General features: G+C 48.9%; 1 protein-coding gene and 1 long non-coding RNA gene across 3 annotated transcripts in view; one reads left to right on the plus strand and one right to left on the minus strand.

Annotated features, from left to right (window-relative positions):
* Nucleotides 1-149: 149 nt before the first annotated feature.
* Nucleotides 150-23,906, minus strand: part of HIP1R (huntingtin interacting protein 1 related) — a 76,503-nt gene continuing 52,746 nt past the window's right edge. Inside the window, exons 5-20 of the mRNA XM_044673214.1 lie at nucleotides 23,145-23,225; nucleotides 20,333-20,409; nucleotides 19,316-19,377; nucleotides 18,637-18,777; nucleotides 16,168-16,225; nucleotides 15,357-15,432; nucleotides 14,348-14,488; nucleotides 13,988-14,049; nucleotides 12,191-12,263; nucleotides 9,943-10,126; nucleotides 9,178-9,266; nucleotides 8,528-8,644; nucleotides 7,998-8,099; nucleotides 4,340-4,534; nucleotides 2,479-2,626; nucleotides 150-1,068 (exon numbers count right to left, since the gene is read on the minus strand). Of these exons, the coding sequence (XP_044529149.1) occupies nucleotides 968-1,068; nucleotides 2,479-2,626; nucleotides 4,340-4,534; nucleotides 7,998-8,099; nucleotides 8,528-8,644; nucleotides 9,178-9,266; nucleotides 9,943-10,126; nucleotides 12,191-12,263; nucleotides 13,988-14,049; nucleotides 14,348-14,488; nucleotides 15,357-15,432; nucleotides 16,168-16,225; nucleotides 18,637-18,777; nucleotides 19,316-19,377; nucleotides 20,333-20,409; nucleotides 23,145-23,225 (1,707 nt within the window). The 3' untranslated portion in view covers nucleotides 150-967. The remainder of the gene's footprint in view (nucleotides 1,069-2,478; nucleotides 2,627-4,339; nucleotides 4,535-7,997; nucleotides 8,100-8,527; nucleotides 8,645-9,177; nucleotides 9,267-9,942; nucleotides 10,127-12,190; nucleotides 12,264-13,987; nucleotides 14,050-14,347; nucleotides 14,489-15,356; nucleotides 15,433-16,167; nucleotides 16,226-18,636; nucleotides 18,778-19,315; nucleotides 19,378-20,332; nucleotides 20,410-23,144; nucleotides 23,226-23,906) is intronic.
* Nucleotides 4,482-6,578, plus strand: LOC123244690. 2 transcript variants are annotated; one of them, XR_006506086.1, is made up of 3 exons: nucleotides 4,482-4,962; nucleotides 5,320-5,498; nucleotides 6,062-6,578. It is a non-coding gene; the product is annotated as an uncharacterized LOC123244690 (long non-coding RNA). The 2 variants fall into 2 exon arrangements; XR_006506087.1 differs by lacking the exon at nucleotides 6,062-6,578 and adding an exon at nucleotides 5,884-5,910.

A 23,906-nucleotide genomic window follows, 5' to 3' on the forward strand; every position in this document is an offset into this window, starting at 1 on the left:
AAGAGGAGAGAGGGAGGAGAGAGAAACAGAGAGAGAGAGAGAAGAGAAGACAGAGAGAGGGAGGGAGAGAGAGACAGAGAGAGAAAGGGGGCAGAAATAGAGGAGAGAGGGAGGAAGGGAGAGAGAGAAAGAGAAATGAGAAAGTCAGAGACAGAGAGAGACAGAGAGGGGAGAAGAAAAAGTAGAAGAGAGAGACAGAGGCAGACAGAGAAGTGAAGGGGTAAGATAAAGTTCCCAAAGTAGAATTTGTTTGCTTTTCCCCTCTAGCCCAGATAGCTGGCCTGGACATTTCTGGAAGGAGTTAGAGGGATGGAGATATTTGGGGCCTTTATTTCCCTCCCCCCAAGGGAACCTGTAATTTTAGGTCTCTGGGGTTAGGAAGAGAACAGAGATCTGAAAGTCCCTTTGGAGGTCTGGGAGAATGTAAGCCCTTTGAGGGCAGGAACTGTTTCATTTTTCTCTTTGTACCCCCAGTGCCTAGGACAGTGCCTTGTGCAGAAGGTCCTCTTCTGGTCCCTCCAGATATATGTTTTTGAGATAATATTTGCACAGGGCTTGGCTGAGAGCAGACACTATAGAAATGCTCCCTCCCTCCCCAAGATGACTCAGCATCACTCTGTCTTTCGGACGTCCCAGAGCAGGTACACGGGACGGCAGGGACTGTTTTGCTTCTGTTTTTGTATCTCCAGCGCAAAACCCGATACTCCAGGCTTGGCGGGCACTTAAAAAACGCTTATTGATCAGTGGCCCCCTCCCCCTGCTCAAGGCCTCCTGGCGCCCCTCAGCCCGTACACTGGTCTTTATGAGACTGGAAGCTCCTCGAGAATGAGGACTCTTTTGCCTCTTGTGCCATTCCCAGTACTTGGCACAGGGGCTGTGCGTACACAGCAGGTGCTTAATAAATGTTTGCTGACTAATCGGTGTCACCCCCGAAGTGAGCGTCCCAGAGCCCGAGAACACGGCCGTCTCACCGGCACTCACCGGTCATGGAGGCCGCGTACTTCATCTGCCCCTTCTCCAGGGCACTCACGGCATCCAGGGCAGCCTGGGCCCGGCTCACCAGGTAATCTGAAAATGCACATCGGAGGGGAGGGGAGGCGCAGAGACAGTGAGAGACAGGACTCAGCCCAGAGATGTCTCCCCTCGTTGGCACCTCCAGTCTGGCCAGGCTTGGGGCCCCTTCGAGGTGCCGCCTTTCCTTGGGGGGACCCATTCCAGCGACACCCCAAGCTCCACACAGACCAGCAGGGCCCCTGAGAGCCAAGAAAGCCAGTCTCCTCTCCAGCCCTGCGCTGCGTTGGGGCAGAACGTTCTGTGCTGGCCAAGATCAGGAAAGAGAGCGGGTGCCCATCCCCTGGGGGGCCCCTGAACAGGATGAGGGTAAGGGGAGCCCCCAAGCCCCAAGGAACGGCAGCTGCAGGGACGAGCAGGAAAGCCTGGGCAAGCTGCTCTGGGCAGAACCGCAGAGAGCTCTCGAGGAGTGCAAATGAGGAAGCCCTCAAAGTCGCCACGTGGGCTCCAAGGAGCTCGGCACAGGTAGAACCATGTAAAAAGTGGCGCCTGGGTCCAACCCAATGGAAGCGTGTGGCCCAAATCCTAATCATGAATGAGCGCAATTCACACGATTCATCATTTGCCCTAACTGGGACCTAGCGGGAGAGCACATGAGAAGCCAAAGAGGGCCGCTGGCTAGCTCAGTGGACGGGAGATCCTGGGTTCAAATCTGGCCTCAGATACTTCCTGGCTGTATCAACCTGGGCAAGTCACTTGACTTTGGAATCAATTACACAGAAGGTAAAGGTTTAAAAAAAAATGAAGCCAAAAGACTTCATTTAGACATTCTAATTTATTTTAATTTAAATATATTAATTTATAGAAACTAATGAGCGTATTTAGACATACTAATTTACTTTAACACACTAATTTAAATATACTTATAGTGTTTTGACATATGGATTTGACATTTAAATATACTAATTTTTAAAGTAATTAACTAATGTATATTAATGATAGGGAGTCATTATGGCTCTAGAGAAGTGAAAAGGAAACACCACCCTCCTTTGGTCAGAAAGGTGGGCCACTAGGGGGTAGCTGGGTAGCTCAGTGGACGGAGAGCCAGGTCTAGAGATGGAAAGTCTTGGGTTCAAATGTGGCCTCGGCCATGTTCTAGCTGGGTGACCCTGGGCAAGTCACTTAATCCCCATTGCCTAGCCCTTACCACTCTTCTGCCTTAGAACCAATACACAGTATTGACTCTAAGATGGAAGGTGAGGGTTAAAAAAAAAAAAAAGAAAGGTGGGGGACGGTGGGCCAAGAGGGGCGCATACACCCTCTGATAGTAGCTGATATGTTGACTGGCTTGGCTTGAGCGCTTGCCGCCCTCCGGTCTTGGGTACAAGGGTGGGCTGGGCATCTGCAGAAATGCCAAGTGCCAGAGCCCACAGCCCCGCTTCCTCTATCCCTCCCTCCTGCCCTCACCTGGAGAGCTGGTACAGCGCAGGTGCAGGGGGTCATCCAGCTTGTTCACAGCATCCCGCAGGGTGTTCTCGGCCTCTGTCACAGCGCCCTGGAGCACGGACAGCTGCTCGTCCAGGAGTCTCTGCTGCAGGCCCTGGTGCTGGGCATCCTGGGAAGGAACACGAAAACCATCCCCATCCATGAAGAGCTTCCAAGCTCACAAAGTGCTTTGTGAGAAACCTCCAAAGTAGGCTGGGGTGGAGGGGAAGTACAGGTGGGCAGTATTATCCCTATCTGGTGGATGGGCAAACTGAGGAGGAGGGATTGACTTACACCAGTGATTCCCAAAGTGGGCGCCACCGCCCCCTGGTGGGTGCTGCAGCGATCCAGGGAGGTAGTGATGGCCACGGGTGCATTTTGGGATGTGGATTCAGTGCAGTAACCAATTTATTAACAAAAAAAAGAAACCAATTGCAAATAGTCAATCACGGTGATTTAAGATTACTGCTGATGAAAACAGAGCCGAGGATTACTAAATTGGTAGCAGAACACCAGGTTCATCCTTCTCATTAAGATGATTTCGAATGTTTTAACTTTTTTTGTATTACATTCTATTCTGAGTTCAATAGTTTCATAAATTCAAAGTTCAATGTTTCTAATTTACACCTTTCTTTACTATATTTTGCAAAAAAGGTAGAAACATTAATACATTTGTCTTTTCTATTAATTGCTATTAAACTTTAAAAAAAAAATTAATTTCCAAGGGGCTAAGTAATATTTTTTCTGGAAAGGGGGCGGGAGGCCAAAAAAGTTTGGGAACCACTGGTTTACACCAAGGCTGAGTATCTAGGGTGTACAGGTGGCTTAGTCTGGTAGTGTCAAAGTCAAAGAGAAACAAGGGCTGCTCCACCAAACCACCTATTGGGTATTGGTTCTAAGGCAGAAAAGCATTAAGGGCTGGGCAATGGAAGTTAAGTGACTTGCCCAGGGTCACACTGCTAGGAAGTATCTGAGGCTACATTTGAACCCAGGACCTCTTGTCTCTAGGTCTGGCTTCTGAGACACCTGGCTGGCTCTTTTTACTTAATTTGTTAAATATTCTCTAATACTGTTTTAATCTGGTTCTGGCTCCTTATATTCAGCTCCTCAGATCTAAGTCAACAGCCTTATTTTCTTCTTCTTTTTTTTTTCAGTTCTTAAAAATGTATTTATTTATTTATTTTAAGGATATTTTTCCATGGTTACATGATTCAGCCCCCTCCCAGAGCTGACAAGCAATTCCACTGGGTTATATATACGTGTTATATATACATGTATTATTGAATAGCCTCATTTTATAGCAGAGGAAAGAGAGGCTCAGAGAAGTTAAGAAATTTGTACAGTCACACAGCGAAGTGAGTGTCATTTGAGATTTGAACTTAACTCTTAAGTCTAGTGCTCTCTCCAGTGCCCAATGTTCTGTCTCTGGGAAGGAGGGTATCAGGAGCATAGGAAGGATGTCTAGTCTAATTACCTCATTTTACAGAGTAGGAAACTGAGGCACAGGGAAATGAAGTGACTAAGAATGGGATCCTAGCTCTAGACCTGGAAGGGACCTCAGAAACCATCTACACCAGTGATGGGCAAAATATGGCCTGCAGGCTAGATGCGGCCCCCTGAAATGTTCTATAGGCCATGTGACATTATTCCTAATCTGATGAATACAATGAGTAGGATATAATACAATGAAACATCGAAAGAGTTGCCTTAGAAACAGACTGACAGAGGAGCATTTCCTTTCCTTTGGCCCCCTCTTTAAAAAGTTTGCCCATCACTGCTCTAGCCTCAGGTCTTTATCCTCTCGGGAGGAAAGTCCTACCAGGGGGTAGAGAGCACAGGTTACCTTCTCTGCCAGCTTCCCCTGCAGTTCTTCAATCTCACGGCTGCTCCGCTCTTGCTCCCGGCTCAAGGCCGCCTCCTTCTCCTGCACCAGGCTCTGGGCCGACTGTAGCTCGGCTTCCCGCTGCCTCATGGTGCTGCTCAGAGACTCCTTTTCCAAGTGCAGGGCATCCAGCTTGGAGCTCAGCTCGGAACCACTCTGTAAACCCCCCCCCAGAGGAGAGAGTGAGGCCCTCGGCCCTCCTCGACAGGCCTGACCTTCCCAACTCAGCTCAACTCAGCTGTGGTCATCACTCCAAACCCTTCACAATGCCTGTGACCCACCCCCCCAGCTCTAATGTCACCCAGCACTGTTGGGCCTCCACAGCTGTCCAGTCCAACCTGTACCTGACCAAGAATCCCTCCTACAGCCTCCCCAACAGGTGGCCATCCAGGCTCTGTTTGGAAATCTTGAGTGAGGGAGAGCTCATCCTCCCTCCAATCCAAGACAGCCCATTCCCCTTTGGGAAGGCTCTGATGGCTGGCAAGCTGGGCCTTGGAGCAGCCTGAAATCTGTATCTGCCTCTCACTGTTCCCCAGATCTGCTCTCTGAGGCCAAGAGGAATACGCCCAGCCCTCTTCCACCAGGTGAGAGAGGAGAAAAAAGGAAGGGGGGAGGGAGAGTGGTAAAGGTGGGAGGGAAAAAAGGGGGGAAGAATGGGAGACGGAGGGTGGAGAGGGAGAGAAGAGAGAAAAGAAGAGAGGAAGGAGGGCGGGAGGGAAAAAGAAAGGGGGAAAGAATAGAAGAGGAAGGAAGGAGAGGAGAGGGAGAGGAGAGGAGGAGGGGAAAGCAAGAGAGAGAAGAAAGAAAGGAGGGAGGGAGGAAGAGGAAGGGGGAGGAGGTAGGGAGAGAGAGAGAAATGCCTTTCCTAATCCTCCTTAATCTTAATGTCTTCCTTGGAGGATTATTCCCATCTAATCTCATATGTATTTTATCTGTACAAGCTGGGAGTTTAGAGGCTGCAGGCCCTCCTGACCCAGGCCAGCCCTCGTCTCTTCACATAGCCCAAGACTGCATCAACTTTCCGGGCTCATCGGGAGCCTCTGGACCCCCAAACCTGCGGATCTCTTACAGATAACGTATCCCACATCACTGGAGGGATTCTGTATACATTAACATATATGTAAGTGTATATGTGGAAATTAGATTATAGTTTCATATTAAGATAATTTTATTTTATTTTTATATTTTATACACATATACATGTACACATATAAAAATAGAAAGTATGTTTAACCCTCTCTAATCTTACAGATATACGTGTATATATGTATATATACACACACACAGGCCCACCAATAATCCCTAGAGTGACAGAGAGACTAGTTGTTGTTGTTTGGTCATTTCAGACACGTCCAAGTCTTTAGTACCCCATTTGGGGTTTTCTTGGCAGAGACCCTTGATTGCCTTTTCCTTCTCCAGTTTATTTTACAAATAAAGAAATTGAGGCAAACAGGGTTAGTTTTCTTGACAGAAATCCTAGAGTCAATTGCCATTTCCTTCTCCAGCTCTTTTGACAGATGAGGAAACCGAGGCCAACAGAGTGAGGTGACTTGCCCAGGGTCACCCTGCTGGGAAGTGTCTGAGGCCAGACTTGAACTCGGGAAGTGGAGTCTTTCTGCCTCCAGGTTTGGTGCTCTGGGAATATACGTGCCTACACCTTACATAAATGTCTGTCTATTCTAGTGGCTCTTTCCCTTATCGGAAGCAAGACCGCTCAGAGCTGGGTCCGTGAGGAGAACGTCCGACATTTATCCCGTGCTTTCTGGGCATTCCAGTCTTGTTCAGTGCGCGCTCCTCACAACCAGAGGCTGCTCGGCTTTCCTATTTGTACCCGCCGTGCTTGGGATGCAGCAGGCAATTGGCCAGGGCTTTGCTTCCATCCATCCATTATTTCATTTGAGCCTCCCAGCCTTCACTGGCCAAGATGTCCCGGAGGTAGAGAACTCCGGCTGAGGAAACCTTCTACTAATGCAGGCGGCTCCCTTTTCTGCAATTCCAAAGGCTCGATGAGAGTCACCCAGCACAACGACAGATTGGGTGACTCCCCTCAGCTCATCTAACCGGTGCTCTTCAGAAGCAGGACTTTAACTCGGGTGTTCCTAACTCCGGGGCTGCCTCTCTGAGGTGGCTACTACGGATAGTCTCATCATCCTTCTTATACCTATCTAGAGCTACGTCGTGATTCTATATTGTTATATAATTGCATAATATTATGTTGTTATACTATGATAGGCTATCTAATATGTTACAATAAACCATTCTATGTTTTTATATATAATATCATATCTATTTATATCATCTCCTTTATTGTACATTGTTACATAATTGTAATTATTGTGATAAATGTAATATTATGTAATTAACAACATAATATTATGTGATTATACTATGATAGGCTATCTAATATGTTACAATAAACCATTCTATGTCTTTATATATAATATCCCTATTTATATACCTACAGACACATCTTTATCGTATATTGTCACATAATTGTAATTATTGTGATAAATGTAATATTATGTAGTTAACAACATAATATCATGTGGTTATACTATGATAGGCTATCTAATATTACAGGTATCAATCAATCGTTCAGTTTTTATACATAATATCATCCCTACTTATATATCTATGGAAAATCTTTATTCTCTACTGTTATAGAATTGATGTTGTTATACTGTGATAGGCTACATAATATTACGAGTTACAATCAATTCCTCAAGGGAGGAAATAGAGTGAGGCTAAGAGGTTAAGTGACTTGCTCACAGTCACACAGCTAGGAAGGATCCCAGGCAGGATTTGAATCCAGAGCAGGCCCTACAGGTTTTCTGGTCACCATTTTTCCCAGTGAAGGAAGGGGTAGCTGAAAGAGCTTCAGGGAACTTGGCTAGAAAGTCTCTGGGGTGGGATTTGAACCTGGGTCTTTCTGTCTCCTCTTTCAGCACCTCCCCCAAGCAAGGCCATTCTTGTGCCTTCTGACTGCCTAGCACAGAGCCCTCCAGCAGGGGGCGCTCCATCCACACCCAAGGAGAGCAAGATGGGGGGGGGGGGGAGAAGAGGGAAGCTTCGGAGCATCTTTGTCTTAGTCTCCAGGACGCCCCCGCCAGAGCCAAAAAGGACGCCTTGTCCCTGGGGGGGAGGAGGGGGGAAACTTTGTGCTCTCATGGACGTGGTTGGGAGAGCTGGCAGCCATCAAACCCAATCCCTCTTTTTACAGATGGGGAAACGGAGGCACAGAGAGGCAGTGACTATTACAGGATCCTAGATTTAGAGCTGAAAGCAGCCTTGAAGGTCTAGTCCAACGTTTTCATTTAACCAGTGAGAAAACCGAGGCACAGAGCACAGGCCCTAAGCGCCACCCCCTCTGTCTAGCCTTCCCTAGTTCCCGGGTGAAAGAGTTTCCTCGAATCTTCCGAGAGCTTGCGAGTGACCCTCCCACGGGGCGCTTCTCTACGCACCTCCCGTCCTCCCTAGACTCGATGAGCCGCCAGGGAAGCGCTGAGCCCAGACTCGGGAAGACCCGAGATCAAATCCAGCCTCTTCTCTGGGCAAATCACTCAAGCTCTCCCGAGGCATAAAATGAGGAACAACAGCGCCACCTCTCGGGTTCTCCTACCTGCTCCTTGTGGCTCAGCGTCTCCTGAACTCGGACCAGCTCTCCTGCTTTGGCCTCCAGCTCTCTCTTCAGTTTCTCCAGCTGGTAACTCTGGTCCTCGAGCTGGGACGGGACAAAGTGTCACCCAGGGCAGCCGGGGGCCACCGTCTGGGGTCTTTATTCAGTGTGGTCTAATCACAACTGGGGCAGGGGAGGGTGCTCAGGCTGGGGAGGCGTGGGAGAGGGAAGCACCTCCTTTCTGGGGGGCTCTCTATGGGCGGGGATGTTTGGGTGTCTGGGGTGTTGGGGGGCAGGGAGATGTGGGAAAAGGAAGCACCTCCTTTTGGGGGGCTCTCTAGGGAAAGGGATGTGTGTTGGGTGCTGGGGGGCTCGGGGGCTGGGGAGAGGGAAGCACCTCCCTCCTGGGGGTTGACCAGGAGCAGTGGCCTAGTGGCTTCTCCCCTCTTGGTCTCTGGCTCGAGGGAAGCACTGGCCACCCGCCGCCCTAGGACCTGGGGTCCGCAGGGAGGGAGTGGGAGCGGGACACTTACCTTCATCTCCGACTCACGCTTCACCTGCTCCATCTGGAAGGCCAGCTGTTCCTTCACCCGGGCCACCTCCTCCTGGCTCTGCTGGGTCACGGTCAGCTGCTTGGCCGTATCTGCGTTCTGAGGTCAGACAGATCGCCGTCACCATCACCCAGAAAGCCTCCCCCTTCCCCAGACTCGGGCCGCCTCCAAGGGCTTTGGAAAAGGGAGGGGGCTTCATAGAAGCCTGCTGACTGACTGTGTGCTACACACGGTTATCCTCTAGAAGAGAAGCTCTTTGAGGGCAGAAACTCCAGTTTTTTTTAATGTATTAGGCCAACAGGGTTAAGTGACTTGGCCAGGGTCACACAGCTAGGAAGTGTTGAGGTCGGGTTTAAACTCAGGAAGATGAGTCTCCCTGCCTCCAGGTCCAGCACTCTGGCACCGTCTAGCTGCCCCCAGGAACCCCGCTTTTGTCTTTCTCTGTGTCCACGGCGCTCGGCACATAGTAGGCGCTTTACTGACTGACGCCAAGTCTAGTTTTATTTCTGCTTATGGTTTAGTAGCCGCTTGGCCGAGGTCACCCATCCAGTGACCAGTGGAGGCCCAGGGGCCTGCCCGCTGCTCTTGGATCAAGGGGTCCCCCCAGGGTGGGGGTGGGGGGCAGCCTGTACCTTTCTGAGGAGCTCAGCGTGGGTGTTGATAAGCTCACTGTGTTTCTCCTTCAGCTTGTTGTAGCGGGCCTCCGTGGCGCTGGCCTTCTCTGGAAAAAGGGGGTGCGGATGGGTTGGGGAGGGCAGGATGTGAGCCCCCCCTCCCCGCCCTGTGAACATGACACAGAAACCCACTGAAATGGAGCCTGAGGCCCAGTCACTGTAATGACTCCTCTGCAGCCCGGATGAGGGACGAGGAAACGTGGCCCTTCCCACGCCTTCATGGGGCACTTTAAGGTTTGCAGAGCCCTTTACAGACCTCCGTCACCTCGTGAGATCCTGGGACACCCTACACACGGGGAAACTGAGGCCGACGGATGCTGAGTTTCGAATTCAGGCCTTCCTGACTCCCAAGTCTAACGCTCCGTTCACACTCCCGTCCCTTCTGCCCTCGTCTCCTTCTTCACCCCCGACGCCCACGGCGAGGCGGCCTTCCTCCTCACCAAGGAGAACCCCTTTCCCTGCACAAAGGAGCCCCCGACAGGCACTCCCCTCCTCCGGGCTCCTGGCTGCCTTCCTTCTGCCCACAACCAGGCCCGCGCCTCCCCGATCCTGAAAAAGCACGGCTCCCCCTCTGGGGCAGGCCCTCATCACGCCTGGAGTACTGCGGGGGGCGGGGGGGGGTCTCCCCGCTGCGGGGCTGAGGGCTGAGACTGCCCCGTCTCCTAGGGTGAGGCGGCACCACGGCGGTGCTCGGCCTCGGGGCGGCCCGGGGCCAGGACCTACTCTCAGCCTCCTGGTAGAGGCCCTGGGCCTTCTCCTGCTCCACTCGGGCCTTCCTCAGTTGCTCCAGCTCGTCCCTCAGCTGCTCGTTGTCCACCAGAGCCTTCTGCTTCTGCTTCCGCTGCTCCTCCAGCTCGGCCTCCAGCCCGTTCACCTGGCCCTTCAGCTGCGTGATGTACCTCTGGGCCTGCTCGTGGCAGGGAAGGAGAGTCAGGGGCCCCTCGTGGCCCTCATCCCTAAGGCCCAAGGCCCTGGCAGCCACCCGGCGACCCCGGGGCAGGGCCCTGGGCGTAGAATGGGTGCCAGCTTGCACCGGCGGAGGGAGTTTCCTCACCTGGGAGGTCCCCGATGAAATTAAAACTCTAATCCCGATCCAATTATGATTTTAATTATAGATTGTTATGTAGCATCCGTATTATACTCGGATCAGCTATTTTTTAAAATTAAATTTCCTTTTTTTCAATTACAAGGAGAAATAACTTTTTTTAATTTTATTTTTTTACATCACTGAAATTCTTTTTTTTAACGCATGGAAGAGAATAGATGGAAATTCAGCGGGCGGGAGACACAGAAAAACAGGAAGGACCTCATTGGAAGTAATGCGCTGAATCGGTTACGTGTTCCACAAAACAAGAAGAAATACTTTTTGATCACCGTTTTCTGACATTTTGTGATTCGGATTCTCTCTGCCTCCTCGAAAGGTGCTAAAGAGTCGGATATCGCTTCTGCCAGCGCTTTCACACAACACAAATTCTCTCATCCCCCACGCTACCCACGGGGTAAAAAACCCACGACGGAAATACAGTGCGGGAGGGCGCGCCGCGATCTACGGCCAGACTCCAACTGTGGTCAGCCATTATCTTTAGGAGACGACACTCTGCCCTCCAGGAAAGAGCGCCGGCACCCGGCACCCGCTCCACAGCTTAGAAATTCCAGAGTTGTCTGAGGGCACCGAGAGACACTAAGTGGTCACGTGGCTGGTCACGTGTCAGAGCCAGAATCTGAACCCAGGACGGCGTGGGGACACTCTCCCTCTAGGGCACAACACTGTCTCTAAGAATAACAACAGGCATTCCTACAGCACACTGAAGCTTAGAAAGCCAGTATGTCCATCATCTTCTTGGATCCTCCAATAATATAATATAATATAATATAATGTAATGTAATGTAATGTAATGTAATGTAATGTAATATAATATAACATAATATAATAATACGATATAAAATAATATAGTATATTATAAAATAATATACTATAACATAATAGAAGATAATGTTATAAAATAATATAATATAGTATAACATAAGATAATATGCTATAAGAATATAATATGTTATAAGATAATATAGTACAAGATAACATCATAAGATAAGATGTTATCATATGTAATAATATAATGTTATATAATGTGTTACAATATGCTATAACAGAATATAATCTATAAAATTTTATATATATATATATATACCATATTCTATACTATTATATAACATGCCTGCTCTAACTAATGATAACCATAATAACCATAACAAAGCGCTTTACGGGCATCACCTCATTTGGGCCCAAGACTCACTGGTGAGGACTGCGTTACAGCCACCATTACTCCCTCTTTGTAAATGGGAAAACCAAGGCCGAGAGGTTTTCGATGATATGGCCAGGTCTCTGCAGACAGCCAGGCCAGGGGGTGCCCTTGAAGTTCTCTCCATTGCAATCTACTGCCTTTCCACAGATGTCTTCTCATGATTATTATTGTTATTTAGTTGCTTTTAAGTTGTGTTCAATTCTTTATTTCTTTTTATAACCCTCACCTTCCCTTTTGGAATCACTACTGTGTGTTGGTTCCAAGGCAGAAGAGTGGTAAGGGTGGGCAATGGGAGTTAAGTGACTTGCCCAGGGTCACACAGCTGGGAAGTGTATGAGGCCAGATTTGAATCCAGGACCTCCCCTCTCCAGGCCTGGCTATCCATTCTCCAACCTCGTTCCCTTGTTCAACTCTTCATGACCCCATTTTGGGGGGTTTCTTGGCAAAGATGCTGGAGTGGCTTAGCTATTTCCTTTTCTAGCTCATTTTACAGATGAGGAACAAATATGGTTAAATGACTTGCCCAGGGTCACATAGCTAGTGAGTGTCTGAGGCCAGATTTGAAGTCAGGTCTTCCTAACTCCAGGCCCCACACTATTCACTGCACTACCTAGCTGCTCCATGATTATTGGGGTATTACAAATAACTCCCTTTGGGGAAAAACTCACCTCCAGCTTGATCTTGTCAAGTTCAGCCCGGAGCATCTCGACCTCCCTCTTAAGGTTTTCAATCTGGAGGTCCCTGTGGGATCACGACAATCAGGCTACATTGGGGAGGTGCCGTGGGTAGGCAGCATTCAGACCCCGTCCTAGCTGTGGGCTTAAACCTGAGCTCTTCGCTTTTTTCCCCTCTACTTTCTCTATCTCTGACTTCTCTTTCTGACCATGTCAGCTCCCACAGGTTTAACCATCATCTCTACAAGCATGATTTTATAGATCCAGCCCTCGCCTCTCCCCTGAGCTTCAGTCCCCTGTTACCAACTGCTTAGTGGATATTTCAAACTGGGTATACTGGAGGCATTGTCCCCTCGATCTGTATGAGAGGGAAAGTGTGATCTCTGTCCCCCAAGTCTCCTCTTTGTCAGGGGCATCATCATCCCTCAGACTCACGGGCTCAGGGTCACCCTCAAAGTCTTGTTGTCACCCCGCATAGCCCATCAGTAGTGAAATGTTATCGTTTCTCCTCCCTCTTCCCTCTCTCTCTTTCTTTCTCTCATCTTTACTCCCTCTCTCTCTTCTCCATCTCTTCTCTGTCTCTGTCTTTCTGCCTCTCTCCTTCCCTCCTCTCTTTTTCTTCTCTAACCCTCTCTCCTCCCTCTTACAAGTCCTGTGACTTTACTGGTGTTAGGGATTCTCGAGGAGGAAATTTTCTCTCCCAATGACACTTGCTATCTAGCTTCTACTCTTATAGAGGTTAAGTGACTTGCTCAGCATCACGCCACTAAGAAGTGTCCAAGGCCACATTTGAACCCACAATCTTCCATTTGCAGGCCTGACACTCTATCCATAGAGCTACCTGGCCGCCCCTCATACGGTAGGCTCTTAACAGATGCCTGTTTCTTGGGTAAATGGTTAACTTGAAGGATGTCACACGATGTAGTGACTGCCCTGGTACCAGAACCACTAGTTACAGGTTCTGTATCCAAATGTATGAGAAAAGATGTTCAGAATGGTGATCCTATAAGATTCTTGGTCAGCAAATATTCAGCTGTCATCCTTGTTCCCTATTTACCAGGGTGGGGAAATGGGCTCATACAGAAAATTTCCTGACAAGGAGTGAAGCAAAGTCTTTGGTTAACAAACATTATGCTTAGGTAAGACATGAAACTAACCCAAATGTTCTGGCTAAAGCTCATTTTAATTGCACTGATTTTCAGTCTTACAGTGCCCTCTTTCAGATCCCAAGGGGTGTCTGGGACCTATTTCCCCACCCCCTGCCCTTCAGAGCATTGGAAGAGACCTCTCATAGTTAACTGAGTCCACCTGCCTCATTTTGCTGATGAAGAAACTGAGGCGATTATAGTTAAGTGATTTGCTCACAGTCACAGAGCTACTAAGTGTCTGAGAAAGGATTTGATCTCAAGTCTTCTTGATTTTAAGCCTAATCCCCTACCCACTAAGCCAGCGGTTCCCAAACTTTTTTGGCCTCCCGCCCCCTTTCCAGAAAAAAATATTCCTTGGCTCCCTGGAAATGAATTTTTAAAAAATTTTAATAGCAATCAATAGGAAAGCTAAATGCACCTGTGGCCATCACCGCCTCCCTGGATCACTGCAGCACCCACCAGGGGGCGATGGCGCCCACTTTGGGAATCACTGCACTAAGCCATGATGTTTCATGAGTTTAAGCCCTGGAAAGACGGTTGCATCCCCACTCAGCCTTCATCCTTCTAGGCTGAAGGAAGAGCCCCAATTCTAGCTCTGCCGTGGAGTCTCCTGCCCTCTCCCCTGAGGTTCTGGGCCCCTCACCTATCATCCTTCACTGTGCCATTGGGTGGTCCAAATGTCTGCTCGAAGAGGTCAGCCACCACCTGTGAAGAGTCAAATCAAATCACCAAGATGACTTTTATTCGATTTTGCATCACCCGCTCTGTGCCAGAAGCCCAAAGGATAGTAGCAGTACTCATTCACTCATTCACTCATTCACTCATTCACTCACTCACACACTCGTTCATTCATTCAACAAAACCAGCAGGGCCTTAGACTGGACCCTAAGGGCGAGGCCCTCTTGGGATGATTCCACCCTCCTCCTCTCCCCTTACCAGAGCCGGGCCCTGTTTGCGATGGCCTTCCAAGCAGAAGAGCCCAAGCAGTGAGGGAAGCTCTTACCGGGGGTTCTCCAGCTGGGGGGCCAGAACTGATCTCAATGAGATTTTCTGGTTCCTCATCCTCAGGGGCTTCATCGGGGATCACAACCACTGGTTTGATGTGCTCGGCCAGAGCCGAGGCCCGCAGAAAGTTGGGAGGCCCCTGCGGAAGGAAAAAGAACCCACGCTGCTCAGAAGGAGAGCCTTGGAGTTGGAAGGGACCAGGAGGGCCCTTTGGTCCGGGTCCCATCTGAACAATCCTCTCCGTGGGAGAACAAGCCCTCCTTCCTTTCTGTGCAGACGTGGGCAGCTGTGGGTATGGCACACAGCACAGATGGGCGGACTTGGCCAATGGGATGGCTAGTTTTGCTAAACCACTTTTCCCACCTCTTCTCTGTTACAAGAGTTGGCCTTCTGAGAAGGGGAGGGAGGAGGGCATACATGGAAATAAAGGTGGTGCTTTTTAAGTCATTAATACACATTTTGGGAAAGGATATACACGACCACGTTCCCAACAAATAACTAAAGGCAAGACCCCAGGACCTCTCAAGGAAGCCCTTCCACTCTGGGACCATTCTCATGGCAAGGACGTTACTCCTGACAGCCAGCCAAAGTCTGTCCATCTACAACGCCGCCCGCTGCTCTCGATTCTGTCTTCTAAGACCAATCAGAACAAGGTCGACTCCTCTTAGGAGCAACATCCACTGGATACGTGAAACCGCTCACGTGTCCCCAAAGTCTTCTCTTCTCCAGGCTCGGTGACCCCACAATCTTCAACAGACCTTTGTATGGCCTCATCACGGTCACTTGTCGCTCCCCTAACGCTGCCTGAGAACCACCTGAACTGACCCATCCTAGCTGGGAGCTGAGAACCCAAGATCCATCCCAACTGCTTGCTTGGGGATCTCAGGGCACCCCAATCAAAGCCGTCGGGAAAGACAGATTCCTATGTGGCCATTAGGCAGGGCCCACACCCTTCACTGACCTGCTTAGGGGTCTATTCACACACTCAAGAAGAGGGGCGACTATACCTCTGGCAGCCGAGGAATCTGGATGAGGCGTTTGAAGTAAAGCATGTCTGAGGCCCTTCGGAAGAAGTTTCTGAGGCTGTGGATAGGGAGAGGTTAGAGAGTGTCAGGTTAGGCCAGAGCACGGCTTCTTAACCTGGGCTCTATGAACTTTTTTTAAAAAAAGAATTTTAGCAGCTACATCACTAAAATTGGCTTCCTTTGTAATCCTACATATTTTGTTTTGTGCATTTAAAATTTCAATTAAAAAATTAAGAATTAAAAATTTTTAAATTTTAATTAAAAATTAAAAAATTTTAAATTTTAAATTTAAATTTTAATTAAAAATTAAAAAATTTTAAATTTTAAATTTTAANAAAATTTAAATTTTTAACCATTTAAAATTTAAAATTTAAACATTTTAAATTTAAAAATCCATTTACAAATGATTTTGGGAGCAGCTAGGTGGTTTAATGGAATCAGAGCCAGGCCTAGAGATGGGAGACCCAACTGATCATTTATGGGGATGGAATGGGGGGATTGGGAAAGGCTTCCTGTAGGAGATGGCTTATGAGTTAAGTCTCGATGGATGGTGATTCTAGGAGATGATTGATAGTAAAGAGGAGGAAGGTGTTCCAAAGGCAAGGACAGCTAAGTGGGAGGAACACCAATCAGGCCTCCTTCATACAAGGGCTGAGCTCTCTCAGTACCTCCCCCTTCTCAGAACCCCTGTGACAAAGGGTCGGGTCAGGCACCAAGAAGGGCAATTCAGGCCACTTTTCTCACGTAGGTGCCACAGGTCTCTGCTGTTGTCTCTGGGCCTGCCTCCTGTTACCTGTGAAACTGCTCATGGAAACGATCCCTGTGACCCTGTAGTGTGTCGGCGGGCAGACCTAGGGGGGCAAGAAGAATGCTTTTTAGTCATTCACAAAACAGCAAAGTTTATCTTCTTTATATTACCCTCCCCATTTTATAGATCAGGAAATTGATGCTCAAATAGATAAAGAAAGCGACTAGCCTGAGGTCGTGTGGCCCAGTAAATAGTGATGCCAGACACAGGAATTTAGTAAAAATCAGGAATTCTGACTTTAAGGAATTCCAGGTAATACAATGTCCATTTTATAGATAATTAAGCTGAGGCTGAGATGGGTTCACTGTCGTGCCTGGGGTCACAAAGCCAGTAAGTGTCATTTATTGTTGTTCAGTCATATTCGACACTTTCTGACCCCATTTGGGGTTTTCTTGATAAAGACACTGGAGTATTTGCCATTTCCTTCTCTAGCTCATTTTACAAATGAGGAAACTGAGGCAAACAGGGTAAAGCAACTTGCCTAGGGTCACACAGTTAGTTTGCCATTTCCTTCTCCAGATCATTTTACAGATAAGGAAACTGAGGCCAACAAGGTGAAGTGACTTACCCAGGGACACACAGCTGATCTGCCATTTCTTTCTCTGATTCATTTTACAAATGAGGAAATTGAGGCAAACAGGGTAAAGTGACTTGTCCAGGGTCACACAGCTAGTAAGTGTCTGAGTATGGTTTTGAACTCATGAAGAGGAGTCTTCCTGACTTTAGGCCCAGCATCCATTGTGCCGCCTGGCTGCCCTAGTATGTGCTAAACTGCTTTTCACCTCTTCTCTGTTATAGAAATTGGTCCTCTGGAGAGGGGATGGGAGAGGATTATGTGCCATGTGCCATGGTCAGGACTTGAACCCAGGTCTTCTGACTCCAAGGCTGGCTCTCTATTATTAAGTCATGCAACACATGATGGGCTATTCATTATCCCTATTTTCTAGATCTAGACTCTGAGGCTGAGATGTTGACCGACTTGCCCATCGTCACATAGCTGGCATCAGAAGTGGGATATGATCCCAGGTCTTCCTGTCTCAGGTCCATCAATTCAGCTGTGAAGCTTTGCTGACTTACCACTCACTACTTGTAATATTTGCTTTAGATTCCAAAGGCATCATGTCACTTTCTGGGGAGCCCACAGGGGCGGGGAGGATGGGAGACCCCAATAGGAATCTGCCTGGCCCCAACTCCTCTCCCTCCCCACCCTGACCTCCATCTCTGTATAATAATATTATATATAATAACAATAATAGGGAATAATGACAATCCCAGCCTCTCTCTGAGGCCCAGAGCCTCACAGTCTCAGTGCCACTCAGTGACCATGTGCGGACCTGGAAAATAGCAATAACTTGGTAGTCACCTGGAAAAAAAAAATCTCTCAACCTCTTGGCCAGGCAGATGGGTCATTAATAACAACAGCAAAAACAATAATAATAACTGTAGGGCTTTAAAGCTTGCAAAGTGCTTCGATAGGCCATCTCCTTGGAACAGCCCAAAAAATCCCAGGAGGCAGGTAGTACAGGTACCATGGTGGCCATTTTACAGATGAAAACACTGAGGTCCCAGCAAAGGGAAGTGACCTACCTTGGATCACATGGCAACTATGTTCAGAGGCAGGATTCAAAGCTAGGTCTGCTCTGATTTGGAGCCCAGAATTCTGTTTAACGCCCCCCCCACCCCCACCCAGGAGATGTTCAGCGACAAGTCTGTTGAATTGATGTCAACCTATCAGCCAGTTTTTCAATTATTCACTCATTCCTTCAGAAAATACTTATTAATTATTGGGGTTGCAGGAGGAATAAAAATGGTAGCTGATTCCTAGTTGTCTTTGGAATGCATTATGCAAATTTAGAAAACCATATCAATTAAGAAAGAAGAAATGCTTGGCTTTAATATTACGGTTAAGTCATTAATCCATGAATATTAATAAAGTTGTTAATAATATTCAAATCAAGCTTTTAAAATGAGTCTGCAATTTATGAGTTCCCACTGATGGCTTTGTGGTCAGAGCTGTATACAGAGTTTGTGAAGAGCAGGGAGAGAGACCTCAGGTCCTCAAAGGGTTAAAATAAAAGTGGCCCCAAATAATCTTTTTTTTTTTTTTTAACCTCTACCTTCCATCTTATAATGAATACTAAGTATGCATTCCAAGGCAGAAGAGCAGTAAGGGTTAGGCGATGGGAGGTAAGTGACTCGTCCAAGGTCACACAGTTAGAAGTATCGAGGGCCATATTTGAACCCAGGACCTCCCTTCTCCAGGCCTGGCTCTCTGTCCACTGAGCCAGCTGGCCTCTCCCCAGATCATCTACAAAGTGGAAAATCCACAGCCGAGGCCAGCAGGAGCTGCCTCGCTCGATCCATTCCCTGAAGGCTCTCATTTCGTGGATGGCAAACCTGCGGGGATTTCAGAGAGGAGGCGGGAAGGCTGAGGGGCAGAAGAGAAGGACTCACAGGAGTGCAGTTTGAACATGAGCTTGACCGTGTAATGGTAGAGGTGGCTGCAGTCCTGGATCACTTGGATGAGCGGGGCCAGGCGGCACTGGCCCGATGCCATCTGAGACACGGCAATGGCTGTGTTGAGCTGTCGGAACACTGACAAGGGAGAAAGCCTTCGTAAGAGGAGGCAGGGGCTGGAGCAAGCAGCAGGCTGGTAGGGACCTCCCATAGTCTAATACCCTCATTTTACAGAGGAGGAAACTGAGGCTCAGGGAAATGAAGTGACTTATCACAGGATCTGGGGTCTCAAGCTTTTACAGAGGAGGAAAACGGAGGCGTCCCAAGCCAGGCCTTCCTTTCTCCGAGTCACCAGCACTGAGGTTCCGCAGGGAAAGTGTCTGCGTGGCTGGAGGCCAGGAGGAGGAACCTGCATTTCTCTGTCCGTGTCTGGGAGGGAGAGCAGCGCAGTGGCCGCCCCTCGGGGATATGTTGCCCGGGGCACCACCTCCGTGGGAATCTGCCCTCCTTTCCCCGGGCCTCAGACCCTCCCCGGCTTGTCGGGCTGTGGGACGAAGGTCACAGGGCTGCCAACCTGCCCTCTTTCCTTCTCTCCTGCTCCCACCCCAAGTCTAACGGGCAGCCCGGGAAATTCCACCCAAGGCCCGGATCGCCTTCCTCTGCTGGGGGGGCTCACCTGATTCGGAGAGTTTCAGCTCACAGTCCATATAATCAAACATCTCCACAGTGAGCTGGAAGCTAAAGGCCAAGAGAGAGATGAGAACAGGCTGGGGCGGCATAGCCTCGGGGGGCTGGGAGGGGCTGGGGTGCAAGATGGAGGACGGGAAGGGACCCCGGGGTCATCTGGCCCAATTCTGTCACTTTGCAGAGGAGGAAACTGAAGGTTAATTGATTTGTCCAAAAATCAGACGAGGACCAGGTGGCTGAGCTGAGATCGCTGGCCAGGGCCCAGGGTTCCAAATGCAGGGCTCTCTGTACCATGCTAGGCTGTGCCACACACACTCACGCGTGCATGTGCGCACGCACACACAGTCTCTTCTTGGTGCAAGACAATTATGGTCGAAGTCTGTCCGGAAGCTATTTCAAATGACCAGTTTTAACCCCAAACATCATCACCACCACTGTTTGGTGGCTCCAAAGGGCTTATAAATAGGATCTCATTTGGTCCTCACAACAACCCTGGAGGTAGGTGCAATTATTTATCCCTATTTTACAGATGAGAAAACTGAGGCAGAGAAAGAGTGTGACTTGCCCATGGTCACACAGTTAGAAAGCAAAGGGTAAAATAACAAAAGAGCTCCTCCTGACTCTAAGTCTAGCATCATTCTCCTTTTTGGGGCTCAGTGTGGTCCTGTCTGGAGCCAAAGAACTGACCACAGTAGTGGGTTCGATCCTCCGGGCACCATGTGTCACGAGAGGGCTGAAGGGGTCTACAGAAATAGCTTAGAGGGAAGCTCTGAAGTTTCCTGTGACAGTAATCGGGGGAGAACCCCGGGGGAAGCCATCCATTTGGGAAGATGAATGAGTGGGTCCATAAATATGTCTGGATGACTGATGAGCTCATCATCCATCACTTCCTTCTGTCTCAGAGGCTATGCTCCCTCAGAAGCCTCCCCCCCACCCACCCCTGCCCTACCCCAGGCCTGACACCTCCCCCTGGGTGGCCGAATTCCAGAACCCTCAGCACACTCACATGTTGTTGACATCTGTTCCAGCTGCCTTTTCCAGCACCTCATCGGTCACCTCCAGGCCTGGGGGGAATTGTGGATGCTGCCAGAGAAAGGGAGGGAGAAGAGGGAAGAGGAAAGAAGGGAGAGAGAAAGAGAGAGAGGAGAAGGTGTGAGGGAAGGAGAGAAATAGAAGGAGGGAGAGAAGGAAAGAAAGGAAAGGGAGAGGGAGGAAGGGAGAGAGAGAGGGAGGAAGAAAAGGAGGGAAGGAGAGAGAGAGGGAAGAAGAGAAATAGTAGGAGGGAGAGAAGGAGAGAAAGAAAAGGGAGGGGAAGGAGGGAGAGAGAGAAGGGGGAGGAAAGGAAAGAAATAGAAGGGAGAAAAGGAAAGAAAGAAAAGGGAGAGTAGAGAGAGGGAGGAAGGGACAGAGGAAAGGAGGGAAGGAGAGAAATAGAAGGAGGGAGAGAAGGAAGGAAAGGAAAGGGAGAAGAGGGAGAGAGAGGGAGAAGGGAGGGAAGGAGAGAGAAAGAAGAGAGAGGAAGGGACAGAGAGGGAAAGAAGGAGAAAGGATAGAGAAAGGAAGGAGGGAGGAAGAGAAAGAGAGATAGAGGGAGAGAAGGAAGGAGAAAGGAAGAGGGGAATCAGGCTGTGACTCAAAAGCCTCTCAGTCGCTCTTCCAGACTACATCATTGGGAAGGACCTGGCTTCATCTTGGGCAGCTCCAGCAGGAGAAACCACTGTATTGGCTTATTGGCTCCCACAGCCAATCAAGCCTAGGAAGGAAGTGCACGCTGACCAGGAGGGCCAGGTGAGACGCCAGGAAGGGCATCCAGATTCTAAATCACACCTGCCATCTCTTCCTGGGCCAAGTGCAGGCTCTTAAAATAACTACAATAAATTCAATCCAACAAACATTTCCTGATGCAGGATGAGCCCAGTAGGGACTTCCCCCTCCTCCCTTTATAATTCTTGAACATCTCTCGCCTGGATCAGGCCATCCATCTCCCACCTTCCCGCATTTGCACAGGCGGGTCCCCACGTGTGTACGGCTCTCCCTCTTCACCTCCACCTCTTAGAATCCCTTCTAAAGCTCTGCTCGAATACTACCTTTGACGGAAGGTTCTGATCTCCCCAGCCATTAACGTCTCCCCCCATCCCGCCAAACGAAGCCACTACAATCCCCCACTTCCATCTCTTCTGCACCATCTTGGGCATGAAGCTTTCCCTGCTAGTGCTCTCCCTTCCAAAGACCTCATGTTTCATTACTTTGTAGATAACTTATTTATTCTGCATTAGGGGCAGTTAGGTGGCTCAGCAGATAAAGCGTTGCGCCTGGTATCAGGTAGACCTCAGTTCAAATCCAGCTATAGACACTGTGACCTTAGGCAAGTCACTTAACCTCTATTTGCCTCAGTTTCCTCATCTGTAAAATGGAATTGGTCATACTAGCACCTTCCTCCTGGGGCTGTTGTGGACACAAGATGAAATGCTAATTTTAAAGCCTTTAGCATAGTGTCTGACATATGATTGGCACTACACTATCGGAAGACAAATTTCACTGAGGTAGAGGCTTAGGAGAGGGACAGACATAGATCCTGGGACCCCAGCACATGGCTGTTGGGGAGGCCAGTCAGATGGTGACTGGATCTCCTCTGGTATGGGTGAGAGGGGAGGAGAAGGGTATGACTAATTATTCTTTTTTTTTTTTTTTAAACCCTTAACTTCTGTGTATTGACTTATAGGTGGAAGAGTGTTAAGGGTAGGCAATGGGGGTCAAGTGAATGACTAATTATTCTTGCTAACTGGTGGCTAAGCTCAGTCATTTCTGGGCAAGTGCTATTCATGCCCTATACATTTCAGCGCCATGGGAAAAGCCCCAGCTGTCTCACCCTGGTTACAACTTTGGCTTCATGTACTTAACAGCCTAAGGTTGTTTTATTCCACTTATCAAGCATGCTAATGGGGAGGGAGGCACTGATTAGAAGTATAACGGGGACTTCCAGGACGTGTTGAAACAAATTTACCAAACGAAAATAATTTAAAGGCTTGAAAAGCATAAAAAAAAAAAAAACCCAACTTGGCTATTATACAAGGCTCTTTGTGAGGCACTAGAGAAAACAAAGGGAAAAAAATTAGAGAATTCTTCTCAGCTAGCTTAGAATCAAATAGAACAAGATGGCGGGACTGATATAATATAATAATAGCAACCAAGAACGTGTTTGTAAAGCCCCCAGCATGGTACCCAGCACACAGCAGGCCCTTAACAAAGGCTTGTTTCCTCCCCCAGCCCCTGAACGTGTCTGGATGCCGGGGAATGGGTTCGATTACTCTTTCCCAACCAGTACCGACAGGACACCTTGACAGGGAGAGCGGGCCAAACCTCTGTCTAGACTCACATGCCTTTGCCAACATCTCACTGAGGGAAAGAGTTGGCAAGAGGAAGGAGTGATGACCATGTGGGTGTGTGGAGCACAAAGGAGCAGAAGATGATGCCTGCTGGAAGGCTAGCCCTTGGGCCCCCCTCCCGGCCTGAGCCCCTGAAATTAGAGTGAGGGAGCCCCTCTCAGGACCTCTGTCCCCGCTCTTATCTGGGAGCCCCTGAAAGCAGAGCAAGAGAGACCCTCTCAGGACCTCTGGCTCCTTCTCTTATCTGGGAGCCCCTGAAAATAGACCAAGGAGACCCCGCCAGGCCCTCTGTCCCCCACTCTTATCTGGGAGCCCCTGAAGTTAGACCAAGAGACCCCGCCAGGCCCTCTGTCCCCCACTCTTATCTGGGAGCCCCTGAAGTTAGACCAAGAGACCCCGCCAGGCCCTCTCTCTCCCGTAAAGCCCAATTACCTTGAGATGGAAGGAGATCTTAGTCAGCAGAAGTTTGGTATAAATAGTCACCAGGTGTCCATAGCGGTCATGGAGGTGGCCCTGCCAAGAGAAAAGGCAAACATAGCTGGACGAATGGCAGAACACTATCGGGCTGGGAGAACTTATAGCAAATACGAGGAGGTCAGAGGAACCTGGGAGGACGGAGACGAACTGAAGCTGGGAGAAGTCAAAAAACACAACGATCACACGAACGTGCAAGAAAACAGCCCCGACAGAGCCCCATCTCTGCAGGTACTAACAGCAACTTCCAGGGATAAGAGCGAAACGAGCCCCCCTCCTCTTCTAGAAAGGTGGTGGGAGGAGGGGGCGGCATGGGGCATCCATTTTCAGACTTGCCTGGCCAAAGGTTGACTTACTTTGTCTTACCTAGCTAGACTTCCTGCTTATAAGAGAGGGCTCGCTGCGTGCGTGCGTGCATGTGTGTGTGTAGTGTGCCATTTGGGCAATGATGTAAAAACATTGTGTAAACATTTAACACATAAATACATGCCAACACAACACATATAATATAGATATAAGTCTATTTAATATGTATATTCACATATATGCAGGTAGAAAGAGGAAGGGAGAGAGGATAAATGGAAAGAGGGAGGGAGGGAGAGACGGAAGGAAGGAAAGGAAAGCAGAAAGGAAGGAAGGGAAGGAGGGAAGGAAGGGAAGGAGGGAAGGAAGGAAGGAAGGAAGGAAGGAAGGAAGGAAGGAAGGAAGGAAGAAAGGAAG

The sequence above is a fragment of the Gracilinanus agilis genome, chromosome 1, assembly GCF_016433145.1.
Source record: "Gracilinanus agilis isolate LMUSP501 chromosome 1, AgileGrace, whole genome shotgun sequence".
NCBI classification, from domain to species: domain Eukaryota; kingdom Metazoa; phylum Chordata; class Mammalia; order Didelphimorphia; family Didelphidae; genus Gracilinanus; species Gracilinanus agilis.